General features: G+C 43.0%; 1 protein-coding gene across 1 annotated transcript in view; it reads right to left on the bottom strand.

The window, feature by feature from the left end:
- Positions 1-6,544: 6,544 nt before the first annotated feature.
- ST8SIA6 (ST8 alpha-N-acetyl-neuraminide alpha-2,8-sialyltransferase 6) overlaps positions 6,545-13,910 on the bottom strand; it is a 64,387-nt gene continuing 57,021 nt past the window's right edge. The window contains exons 6-8 of the mRNA XM_072154219.1: positions 13,319-13,431; positions 9,466-9,558; positions 6,545-7,945 (exon numbers count right to left, since the gene is read on the bottom strand). Of these exons, the coding sequence (XP_072010320.1) occupies positions 7,477-7,945; positions 9,466-9,558; positions 13,319-13,431 (675 nt within the window). The 3' untranslated portion in view covers positions 6,545-7,476. The remainder of the gene's footprint in view (positions 7,946-9,465; positions 9,559-13,318; positions 13,432-13,910) is intronic.

Genomic DNA, 13,910 nt, shown 5'->3' with positions numbered 1-13,910 from the left:
AAAATTCTCTGGAGCTACAATTATAAAATATACCAGTTTCGACTTACATACAAATGCCTGAATAGATAAATAAACTGGAACCTGGAAACCCTGCACCTACAGGACATCATATTCTAAACATAGACATCTAAGGTAACCAGTCGTGTCAATTTCGGACACTTAACTATCTATGGATCCTTATGGACTTATGGTTAAGTGTCGCAAACCATCTGTATCATTTCTGCCTCAACCTGCAAAAAACAACACTTTATACTTTCCTCAATCCAAAGCTCTTGGCTAATGTGTGATGCTTGAATGAAACCGATGCAGTGCCCCTCGGTTTCACTGTGCATGTGCCATAGGGGTGGTGGGTGGACTACATCGGCTTCATTGTTGCATCATGAAGGCCCCAGGAGCACCAGAAAGTCTGATACACCTGATCATATCTTTTTAGTATTTCATACTATATATATATATATATATATATATATATATATATATATATATATATATATATATATATATATATATATATGTGTGTGTGTGTTTCATGCTGTGTATGGACATACTGTATATTTATATTTGAATATATGCTTACTGTATCTTTAAAGGGGTTGGCCACTCTTTTACATAAGCTGCCCATATACCTTTGCTGTCTCAGTAAAAATCCTTGAATGTTTCATAGTTACATAGTATATATGGTTGAAAAAAGACACATGTCCATCAAGTTCAACCAAGGAAGGGATGGGATGGGATTGGAAGGGATTTAGGGGAAATAATTCTATATAACATAATCATCAATGTTATTTAGGTTTAAAAAGGCATCTAGACCCTTCTTGAAGCTCTCTGCTGTCCCTGCTGTGACCAGCGCCTGAGGCAGGCTATTCCACAGATTAATGTTCATCAAGTTATTCGAAATTTCGGCTATTAACGGAATTGTCCACCTTCAGCAAATATTTGATATGGTTTGTGTAAGGAAAAGTTAACCAGTTTTCCAATATACTTTCTGTATCAATTCTTTATAGCTTTCTAGAGCTCTGCTTGCTGTCATTCTATAGGAAGCTTCTTTGCTTACTTCCATTGAATAGAAATCTGTCCATGTGATGTGATGGACATGCATGTGCAAACCATTATTAGCACAGAGAGTGATAGGAGTTGTGAGATAATGTCGGCTCGTGTGCCTGCACCTCCATCACCTCACATGGACAGATTTCTATCCACTGGAAGTAAAAATAAAAGCTTTTACAACAGGACAGCAAGCAGAGATCTGGACAACCATGAGGAATTGATACAGAAAGTATATTGGAAAACTGTTTAAATTTTCCTTACACAAATCATATCAAATATTTGCTGAAAGTGGACAACCCCTTTGACTTTTGTGCAGACTAATTGTGAATTGTTGTTTATATGTCTGAGCTTTGATGAATAGGAGGAGCTGTAGCAGGACATCATGACTCATTCTGCTTCCTCCCCTCCTCATGTGTCTGTCAGTGAGGATGGACTGTGAGAAGAGAGACACAGTGGGTGACGCCATGAGGACGGACTGAAGGGGTGAGAAACAGTAAGCTGTGTATATATGCAGAGGACAGCATGTTGAGAACAGGGAAAGGCTGAGGCTCTCAGAGGAGGCAAAGACACAGGTACATGTACATGCAGAGACATGTCTAATGGAACAGATTTTTTATGAAGTGTCCAACCCATTTAAGGACTAAAAGCACTCCAATGCTTGCTTAGACTTTGGTATACATAGAAAGTTCAGAAAATTCCAAAAAGTACATGGCTAAAAAATTATCCGAGCAGCATCCACCACTTAGCCAAGGTAAGTTATAGGTAGTCGGTGATAGATGAAGCAGCAGTTCAGACAGAAGCTGCAGGAGCAGGAGAATGACCAGACACCTCACTCAGCATCTGCATGGTCCGGAACCATGTACCAGCTGGATCAGTATCCCCAAAAGAACTGGGCACTATCTGGTCATTATTTAGTTATTTGGGGCCACATAAGGTTCCGCATTTGAGGTCAGGGGGCTACAATGAAAGTTTTAATATTTTTCTTTAGATTTGATCATCTATACAGCACAACATGTGTCTCTCCAGATGCTGCGCACTACAACTCCCATAATACCTTGGCCACTTTGCTGGGGGTTGTAGTTTTGACCTAGAGAGTCATTGACCTGAGTAGATTCCTAAGTTTGTCTGTTAAAAACCCACAAAAATAAATTTCTTTGTCTTTGGTGCATTTCAAATATGAAACAGATTTGTCATAATTTATTGAATAAACATGGAACCACCCTCCAGGCATATTCCATTTTTCCTGTAGAGTTGGCACTGAAGTAAACAACAGGCTGGCACACAGAGGGTAGGGGATAGCTGCTGATTGGTCGCTCATGTTTTTGGCACAATTTGCTTCCCTTTTTTTTAAAATAAAACATGTCCTGTACATAATGGATATGTAACTATGAGATATGATGAAGCTTATCCCCCCCTAGGCTTGGATTGGATCGGACCATATTTGGCGTGTGACCATCGTGCATAATTCCAATACATTGTTTTATAAAGCTACGAGATCTGAATTATATAAAAGCCTCAATCAATCCAAATCCAACAACCTCCCCAAAATTGGGCAACCCTATCAAGAGGTGCTACCTCAACTGGACCTTTCACCTCCTCAAGCAACTCCAGCCGTTCATCTACTGATTCCAAAGTAGTTGATATTTTTTATGTGCTCCCTACCTAAAATTTGTGAGCAACGGGTGATGGGGGTGATCACAAAGGGGTGAAACACAGGATGATAAGTGTGGTCACTCTGGATGATGGGATGGGAAAAGGATATCAGGAATATAGGGAGGATGGGAGTATTAATCTGGACGATGGGTGTAGTGCTGCTGTAGACACTCTGCTCCACCCTCCAGTGACTCCAGATGCAGAATGGAGCCGCTAGGGAGTGGGAACACAGTTAAAACAACCCAGTTTGGCTGTAAAATGCTGTGATTGGTCAGTCAAGTCCGACTGACCATTCACAGTGTTTTACATCATGGGCGGGACCACTGTGACTGGTCGGGTGACTCAGGCAGGAGGTTCTCCTGCCTCCGTCGTCTCAATTCCACCCCCGATTTATGTGCATACAGCGCCCATGGCATACTATTACTGCATGGAGCGCTAAGTGACAGCGCTCCATGCAGTAATAGTACATCAAGGAGCGCTAAGAGGTTAAAGGCTCCAAAAGTATATTGTATCATTCAGGCTCCTGTGTACCTATGCACTCCCTCCCTGACCCTATCCGTTCCCTCATGTCATGGTAGCTGCAGCAGCCTGTGTGTGCCTGTATCAGTCTCCTCTCCTCCACACTCATTCAGCTCCCTCTGCCCCTCTCTTCTTCCTATCATGTGCTTTGAGCAGTCAGGAGAAGGAGGGGGATGGTTTGGAGTAGAGGAAAAATACATAAGGAGATACAGGCACACACAGCTGACTGCAGCTGGGCCCCACCCAAGATAATGTGAAATAAAGTTTCGTAAAGTAGCAGCATTATTCAGAATGCTGACAATGGCATTTCTATAATCAGCATAGCATCGGCTTTTGGAAATTACATTCCTGCTGACAGGTTCACTTTAAGGTCACCTTCCCAAGCTACCTTAGCAGTCTTCGAACAATAAGAAACCATGTAAAACACATAGATATGTAAGTGCGTAGGACTGTATTAGCTTTCGGCTGTGATTGGACCCCAGACGAGTCACATACATATCACAAACATAAACTTTTAGCACATTGGTCATTGTGAAGAGTGAAATATTAATAAAACAGTTCTATGTACATAAAAACTAATAAGGCGTTTCTAGAAAACAGCGAGTTCTCATTGTCTCGTATAAGTCCACGGCTATGAATTTGGATTTCATTTTCATTTTTTTAAAATTTTTTTAGTCCATTCTCTAAAAAAAATACAGTTCACGTCTTTCTTTAAAAGCATAAAAAAATGTAAACAATTTCAGTCGTGAAATTCGTCATCCGAGTTCCTGAGCTGGTTTTGGCACGCCAATAAATAAATAGCGCTAATCTTCTCCTCATTGGTCATAAAGTTGAAGTCAAAGCAAAAGCAAAAATGCAATTTCAAGAATCAATAAAAAAAAAGACATTTTCAATATCCTTAAGGAGGACCCCTTGCCTCTCCTGACATGGATGTTTTACCAAATACTGATGTTCTTTAAGAAGAAAACAAGTCTTGGACATCCTTTCTTTTATATTTCCTTCCTCCGATGTTCCTCGGGGGTGTTACCATTTATGGGCGTGTCACTTCACATTCTGACTCAATCCAATCAGTGCTTATAGTACTTCAGGGGCAAAGCCCTTTATCAAAAGTAACCAACTGCCAATTTATCCCGAAAATAATGGAAGAATAGCAGAACTAATGCATGTATATACTAAACATTTTATGTCAGGGGGGTCCTCCTCTTTTAGGTTGTTCTTATAAATAAAGCTGTTTACATATATAAAATAGAAATAAGTCACTTTGTCACATACATCTCATTTCAAATGTGCCCCTTTTGCTTAGTAATCAGTGGTTTCCTACTTTCCACAAACTGCTGGAGACCCCCTCCCTACCACGTTACCAGGGGCCACGTTATGGAACCATGATCCATTGACATCAGGTTGTGCCGTTCACGTGAGGGGGACTATGGGAGGAAGTCTACAATCTGCAGTAACTTATCTATAGACTACTCTCTATCAAGCACAAATCTGGGGTTTCCTTTTCCTGTTACCTAAACAAGGTGTCATAGTAGATGCGGTTAGAAATAGACATAGGTCCATCAAGTCCAACCTAGAAGAAGACTTGTACCCGAAAATTGTTGACCCATTTTTCAGCAACTGTCATCCAGCCATATGCCTGCCCCACGATCCCACACTAACTATGACCCTGTAGATGAGACAATACATCTGCATTGTACCTCAGGGGTGGGACTATGAAGTGAAGGCGTTAACTAGTTATTGGCATTGACCAATTATGTTTGGTCGTTTTGCATCCTGAAGTATGGGTGGGTCTTCATAGGTTCAGGAGTGATTATACTAGAGGATTGGCTTGTGTAAAATGTGTGTACACTGGGTAATTCGGAGTTAGAAGCAGGTTGCCCATTATTTGACTCAAATCGGTCACAAAGAGCTTCTTATGTTCTGGTGGACCCCCACATAAAGACCGCACTTATAACCAGGCACCGGAGCCTCTTTGTGCATCAGGCACATCGTGTGCCCATAGGGCTACTTTTTATTTGCAGTCCACCCCAGTAGGTATATAAAACTGAACCCAATTTTTACTAATTTCCTTAATTGTTTTGCTCTTTCAAGGGGTCGGGGGTCGTCCCATAAATGGCACTAATAGGCGTAATTGTCTGACTACTTGGGTTCCACCAATGGTGCCCCATGTAAATAAATGGAGGTCCACTTCTATAGGACTCTTAGAATAAAGTCCCCTTGATCGGCTGACGTCCCCTCCCCTCTGTTAGCCCCCAATAGTTACTATTGGAAAACCTGTATAATAAGAGACTAAGAATAAGAGAAAAAAAACACACTGGATAGGAAATATGGCCTCTGTTTCCATCCTTTGGGGATGTCACCCATCTTTCTTAGGAGTTAGATCTATGTAATCACTGGATCGATGGTATCATATGCACTGGAACCAAAGATGTGATCATTTGTTATACAAAAAAAAATCTAATAAAAATCAAGAAGGAAACTGGACCCACAGGCACAAGAGGTCAAGGGCCCCCGACTACCCATGGCACTTTTATCTTCTTTACTATGTATAAAAACTTTCCTTCTTTTCATGCTCACTTTTTCAGGACAGAAGTAATATGTCAAACTTTCCCATTGCACGCAATGGTAACTGTAGAAATCTGTATTCAGTAAGCTCCCCCTAGTGGTGGCAGAAGGCAGCACAAATAAAAACTCTGTGAAACTGAGGTACTTCACTGTATGCAGTAAGCTCCCTCTAGTGGTGACTGCATGTAACAAGAATTAAAATTCGGTGACACTAAGGTATTTAACTGTATGCATTAAGCTCCCCCTAGTGGTGGCTGAGGGCAAGAAGAGTTAACATTCTGTGAAACTTGATACCTCTCTGTATGCTTTAAGCTTCCTCTAGTGGTTACTGCAGGCAACAAGAATTAAAATTCTGTGACACTGATATACTTCACTGTATGCATTCAGCTCCCTCTAGTGGTGACCGCAGGCAACAAAAATTAAAACTCTGTGACACTGATATAGTTTACTGTATGCATTCAGCTCCCTCTAGTGGTGACCGCAGGCAACACAAATTAAAACTCTGTACTACTTCACTTTCTATTATATAGCCATACAACCAGGGCTATAGAAAAGCTTGAGGACAACTATGCAAGAAACTGAGGAGCAGCAGTACCAGTTGTTGCCTAAAGGGGCATTCCTACCATAGCTATTTATAGTATGTCCTATGTATATTCCATGACTATATAAAGTGGGAGTACTTCTAAAATGTTAACATCCTGTTACCGGATATGTCTGAGAATAATATCAGAGTAGGAAAAAAACATATTCTGATGGTTTTCCATCAATCAGTCTCCAATTAAGTGAATGGGAGATTAAAATTCCAACATGCACATTCCATATCTCTCATTCACTTTAACTGAGATGAAGCATATATGCCCGTACATGTGCTAAAAAAATACTTAAAAACTTGCTGCCTTGGGATCTATGGAGGACCAGTGGTCAGATGTAAACAAATCATTGCTGCCACATTTCTATCAATAAGTATAATAAGAACATCCCTTTAATAGTGGTGGGGGGTGCTCTTCCTTCTATATCCCCATAAAACTATATTGATGAGGGGGCATTACTAAATATAAGTCGCTAATTGTTTATTTTTCATTACGCGCCATATGTGCGACTTTTCTACAGAAGGTGCGAAAGCGAACAGATGTCGCATCGCTGCTTAATTTCGAAACGAGCCAATAATCCAGCAACACGAACACCCCTGACACATTAAAGGGTTATCCAAGAATAGACATTGATGGGTTATCCTAAGGACAGGCCGTTAATATCCGATCGGGTGCGGCTCTGACTGCTGCGCGGCAAGATGGAAGCAGACGGCGCCACCTTATGTGAATAAGGGCCGAGCTGCAGTACTACGCACAGCCACTACACTATGTCTCGAGCTGTTCACTTCTCTTTAAATGGGGGTCCAACTACTGGCTTTTAAAGAACTGTGCCTAAATATCTAGCATTAGACAACCCCCTTAATCGAAAAACTGTAAAAAAAACCCTTAAGGTGACTTGATTTAAAACATCTGCTTTTGCCGCATGCATGCGGTTCAAAAATATCGCCCTCTTCTGTGACATAACGTAGTGTCCACAGTGTCCAGACGGGCAACCTTGTCCGACCCCAATGAAGCCTCATTCTTCCCAGAGGGGGAGATAATCTGAAATCCTCATTGCAGTATTATAATGGTGTCTCCAGGCGTGGCGGCACATGAGCGGTCTTCACCTCTTCTGGCAGGCTCCTATCTGTAGTTTGAGGACCCCTTTGTAGTGGAGTTGCAGGACTTGATAAAATTCTTTGGGCATGGCGTGAAAGCCCGGCTTTGGCAGCTGGTTGTCATAGTAGTGATGGCTAATTGGTTTCCCGTTGAGGTTCTTGGAGAACGGCCAGAATCCGTAGAGTTTGACGTCCTCGCAGAGTTCGATGGCGGCGCTGGTGATCATGAACCCAGTGGAGAGACGGTAGGCCCTCACCCCCCTCCCCCTCCAAAACTGAGCCAAGCTTTTAAGATAATTGGGATGGAAAAAAATCGCTCTCTGCTTGGCCTGGTATTTCTTCAGCAAATGATGAACCTCGAAAGAGATGGCCGTGTTACTGCTGTACGAGAAGGCAGGTAACAGGAGGAACGAGTAGCCGTAACTTGTCAGGTTCCTCAGAAAGGCCGCTTTCATTTCATTAAGTTTCCCGTATCTGCAAAAAAGTAATGTGAGGTTAAAACCTATTATATTTATGGTAAATCTAGCATCTCATAGTCTAGAGCAGTGGTTCTGCACCTTTCTAATGCTGTCAGCCCGCAATACAGTTCCTCAATGTTGCGGTGACCCCAAACCATGTACAAGAATATTGTATTTGTGCCAAAAATGCAATAAAATCGTGGCTCCGATGGCTTTAGATGGCTCCGGGGTCGCGATGTCTCCGGGGTCGCGACCCACAGGTTGAGAACCACTGGTCTAGAACCTTCTACCAGTCTGGGATCTTTAAGAATGACTAGAGAATCTGGAGATTTGTGATAGTAATTAAAGGTTACCACCAATGAAACTTCTCCTCAACTTTCCAAAACTTCATATTATGATGGACTCAGATCCCAGAACTCATTTCAATATAAAAGCAGGGATAGGCTTGGACGTCACTGTTAGAACTGGCCAAACCAACAATTCCCTACAGCCCCTCAAAAACATACCTTCTTTAAAGTGAGTTTCCACCCTGATCAAATATACCTACCAAATATACTTGATATATAAGCCGACCCAAGTATAAGCCGAAGCCCCTAATTTTACCACAAAAACCTGGGAAAACCTATTGCCTCTAGTAAAAGCCGAAGGTGGGAAATACATTGGTCACAGCCTCCCCAGTATATAGCCTGCCGGACCGTGCCCTATAGTATATAGCCAGCACCTGCCCCCCAGTATATAGCCTGCCAGCCCACATCCCCCAGTATATAGCCAGCCCCCTGCCCCAGTATATAGCCAGCCCCCTGCCCCAGTATATAGCCAGCAGAGGGGGAAGCTGGAAAGGTGAGTTTTGATATATAATTTTTTTTACTCAAGTATAAGCCGAGTTTGGGGTTTCAGTACATTTTTTAGTGCTGAAAAACTAGGCTTATACTCAAGTATATATGGTATAAGATTTAACATTCAAGTCTATCGAGCATAACCCATAATTCTTAAGTGTTGACCCAGGGGAAAGCATAAAACCCCAATGAGACACCAATTCTACCATTAGGCGTCATTCACACAACAGATTGGTGAAAATCGATGGCAAAACGCTCTTCCATTGAAATCACTGTAAGAAAATCAACAACCCTATTATCCAAGAGGAATCCGGGTGGGTGGAATATAGAGCATTTTAGCCTAAAACTAAATCGAAAAACCCAATAGTGGATTTTGACCCGAGAGAGCTCATGGAGAAACTTTCCACCAGTCTCAACCCAAATATTTTTTTTAAAAATTCTGTCTCAACCCAAATGTGGCTGATCAGACTTCAGGACCAAGGATGCTCGGGGGCGTTCTGAAAATATTCTTCTTTAGTTATGGCTATTCCTCAAGAGGGTAACAGTCTATAGGTATTGTCACATGGTCAAAGGATCCTGGAAGATCAGAAGAGTCCAGTACAGGTCTATCCTCCCCCACATAGACTCCCTTTGGAATTACGTTTTTAGGTAAAAATCATTCCAAAAAATGAAAGGAGATATAGAAGAAGCCAACACTTACTTCAGGGCAATGATACTTGGGTTGACTGTGACCAGGTCCGTCTTATTCCCAACATCAGCGACTGCATTGCCCCAGATGGGCGGAAGGTTACACCTGGAAGACAGAGGACGCATATATAAACCAATGTGCACCTGACCGGATGGTGAACCTTCTTCGGAGGTGCCAACGGGCTGGAGCACACTGAGCCGCAGAGAAGACTATATCGAAAGTGGAGATAATGGGGTCACAAAGGGGAAAGGGCCCACAGAGAATTCTGTCTTCATTTTGTTGTGGAAGATGGTAACTCTTAGAAAGTCGGAAGTAAAGTGCGTCTTGCGTCTTCCGTTTCATAAGGTCAAAACTGCCGGGAGATTCCCTTTTATTGCTGTCAATCCCGTTCCCAAATTTCTGTACAAAGTTTAATACCGATTTCTCAAGCCGGGTTCACACCATTATTCACGGGATTGTAATGTGTTTTACTAATCTAACTGTAAAGATCTAACTGTATTACACTGACAAATTAAAGGGGTTGGCCACTAATACAAAACTTTAAGCATAAGACCCCAAAAAGGTCACCAATTTTATGTTTAACCGGTTAAAGTTTCTCGTTCACCTCTGGGGGCCGTGGGTCACATGACCCCCAGGGCAGCAGGACTTCCTGTATTGTCCCGTTTCCTGCTTGCTTCTGATGGATGGAGGAGGCCGTGCAATCATTACTGTCGGCAGATCCATTCCCTGGAAGCCAGCAGGACATGGGAAGACACAGGAAGTCCTGCGTCCTGCTGGCCGGTGGTCACATGACCTCCAGGGCAGCAGGACTTCCTGTTTGTCCCGTTTCCTGCTTGCTTCTGGAGGATGGAGGAGGCCGTGCAGTCATTACTGTCGGCAGATCCATTTCGTGGGAACCAGCAGGACATGGGAAGACACAGGAAGTCCTGGGTCCTGCTGCCCGGTGGTCACATGACCGGCAGCTCCTGGCAATAAACGAGAAACAGGGTAAGTATATTAAGGGTGACCTGATTAGGGTCGTATCTTGTTAAAGTTTTGTATTAGTGGCCTACACCTTTAATAATGGCAAGAAACTGTCGCTATTTGTGTGCTGAGCTAATGGTACGGTGGCCATCAAGGGTCATTTAGCATATATTTTGTCTGCCCTAATCCTTGGAGTAGATACTTCCAATTAAAGGGATGTTTATTTATCATTTGTCCTCACAATCTACATTAGCGTCTCCTTCCCTCCGCCTGATTTACCGCAGTTCAGTCCAGTTAATATATCATAAATCGCTTGCGTTACAGAGACGGATCGTAAAGTTGTTAGTTCTTCAAGAACAAAGCAAAGGACAATGACTTAATGTTCTCCCCATCTCAAGCGTTTTTTAATCTCGCACATCATTACAACGTGAGGATTTACAACGGAGGGGATAACCGCCATCAAAAATTAATCAGGTTATTTTATGTGACTAAATTGTGGTCTCCAGATGAGCTCTACCTCCTGAAGAGGACATCACCAAAATGAATGCGGCTCGTAAATCGCTCCTGTTTACACAGCGGCTCCCGAAAAAACAACCAAGCTGCTGCTTTTACTGCCCCCATTTATTACCCTTCATAAAGGGTCGTCCATCTCCTGGCTTTATTTAACGTTTACCCGACAGCTGAACGACCTGTGACGGGTTCTTATCCTTTAAATCAGATTTACGGAGAAAACGCGGTCTACAAATCATTGTTTAGTTTAATGTTATTTTAGAGGTTTTTTTTCCTTTCGGTGTCTTTTTGTACCGTCCGTCTCACAAGTCTATGGAACACTATGGGGCAGATTTACTTACCCGGTCCATTCGCGATCCAGCGGTGCGTTCTGTGTGGAGGATTCGGGTCTTCCGGCGATTCACTAAGGCAGTTCCCCCGACATCCACCAGGTGTCGCTGCTGCGCTGAAATTCCTCGGAATGCACTGAACTTCACCAAGTCGGGCTGAGTACAGGTAAGCGCGTGTCCAGCGACACTTTTTTTTAAAAATGCGGCGGTTTTTCAGTATCCGTCGGGTTTTCGTACGGCCACGCCCCTAGATTTCTGTCGTGCGCATGCCGGCGCCGATGCGCCACAATCCGATCGCGTGCACCGAAATCCCGGGGCAATACAGGGAAAATCGGTGCAAAAATGAAAAATTCGGGTAAATCGATGTAAAAACGCGATTCGGGCCCTTAGTAAATGACCCCCTATGTTATTTTATAAGGATTTGTGCTACTTTGTGATAGTTTTTAACTGTTTCACACGGTTTGTTGCCTTTAGTAGAAGGAATGAGCCCTTTATGCTTCTGTAAGTAAGCCGGAGCGGTCAGTATTTTGGTCGTTCTAGAAGACCGACAGGTTTTAAGTTATATAGGGAAGACCCACTTTAATCCTAGAGTTCAATGGAACCTGTCACCAGATTTTACCTCAATAAACTACTAGCCCCCTCAGGTCGCGTATGAAATGTCCTTTCTAGAATTCACTCTGTTATGTGAAATCCCCCCCTGTTTACCTATTATAATATCTCTTCCACAGTCATGTGAAAATTAGCAAAATAGAGTCATATTTTGCCAGGGATGAGTCAAGTTTAGAGGCTGCAGGGGAGCGTCACTTCACACATTCTATATATGGTTCTGTAGAACCTAGAAATAAGCTTTGGTGTGATATTAACGATAAGAATCTAATTTTTCAGATCACATCAGGCTTGTGGATCTGTGATCTACAGACCTGGAGCTACAGGGAACTAAAGAAAAAGGTGGATCTTTGGTCAGCAGCTTACAATCCCATTCTTACTGTCCATAGAGTCTTCTCAATTGACAATCCCACTGCAGACACTAAAAGTGACTCATCTCAGACAAAAAGTGACTCTTCACAGCTCATTTAGACAGTGAAATTTCATATGGAAGATGTAATTTCTTACCCTGTCTGAGGGGGGTGCTAGTTTAATGGGGTAAAATCTGGTGGCAGGTTCCTGTAAAAGTTCAAATACTTAACTCTGGTCCACAAATATAAGTTTCCGTGAAAGCTCTGAACTGTGTAGTACATTCATTCCACAGGGAGTTACAAAACTGTTGCATGTTACTGGCTCGTTAATGCTGTCCTTTTTTCTGAAATCCCAAAATACTATTACTATTAAAGGGGTTGTCCACTTTAAGCACATTCCGGCAAAAATTTATATTGTTTGCGTAATTAACAGGGCGATAACGAGATGTGCACCTGTGTGACATCACATGACCAGGGATATAACGAGCCGTGCACCTGTGTGACATCACATGACCAGGGATATAATGAGCCATGCACCTGTGTAACATCACATGACCAGGGATATAACGAGCCGTGCACCTGTGTGACATCACATGACCAGGGATATAACGAGCCGTGCACCTGTGTGACATCACATGACCAGGAATATAACGAGCCGTGCACCTGTGTAACATCACATGACCAGGGATATAACGAGCCGTGCACCTGTGTGACATCACATGACCAGGGATATAATGAGCCGTGCACCTGTGTGACATCACATGACCAGGGGCCAGTGTTTATCTACAGGAAGTAAACAATGAAACTTCCTTTAGAATGACAGCAAGCAGAGATCTAGAAAACCACAAGGAATTGATACAGAAAGTATATTGGGAAATGTAATAACTTTTCATTACGCAAACAATATTAATTATCTGATGTAATGTGCTTAATGTGGACAAACCCTTTAAGATCTGTTTCCCATTTTAGCTCCAGTAGACTCCAATTTTTCAGATAGATGCGTCTCCCAGAGCTCCTATTAGATATTTAGGTCCTTGATGGGAATATCTCTTTAAATCCGCAGCTTCTATGATGGAAAGAAATGATAAAAGTACAGATTATTCTTACCTAAAGACAAAATCCGACTGGTCGATTTCAGCTCCGCAGCTGCTATTAGTTAGTATTCCGCCGTTCCCAACCACAGCGCATTGCTTGAAGGGGAAACCATCAAAGGGCTGTGACTGCAATACAAAGCGGGACGTATCATTAACGCGTCTTCTCTGATAACTTCATCTCCAGCTCAGAAAACCGGACAGAACGCGGCACCAGCGAAGGCAGCGGAATGGATATTATCATACAAATAACATTGGGTCACATTTACTTACCCGGTCCATTCGCGTTCCAGCGGCGGCTTCTCGGACGAGCGTTCAGGTCTTCCGGCGATTCATGAAGGTCCTGCGCCCGATGTCCAGCAGGTGTCGCTGCTGCGCCGAGGTCTACCGAGTTGCGTCAGAGTTCACTGATCTCTTCCTGGTGCATGTGAGTATGGCCCGTGCGACCAATTTTTTGTTTTAAATGCGGCGGTTTTTCCGAATCCGTCGGGTTTTCGTTCGCCCACACCCCCCGATTTCCGTCGTGTGCATGCCAGCGCCGATGCGCCACAATCCGATCCCGTGCGCCAAAATCCCGGGGCAATTCAGGGGAAATCGGTGCAAATCGG

The sequence above is a fragment of the Engystomops pustulosus genome, chromosome 5 (assembly GCF_040894005.1).
Source record: "Engystomops pustulosus chromosome 5, aEngPut4.maternal, whole genome shotgun sequence".
In the NCBI taxonomy this organism is placed as follows: Eukaryota; Metazoa; Chordata; class Amphibia; order Anura; family Leptodactylidae; genus Engystomops; species Engystomops pustulosus.
This window is presented reverse-complemented; position numbering and strand designations above follow the sequence as displayed.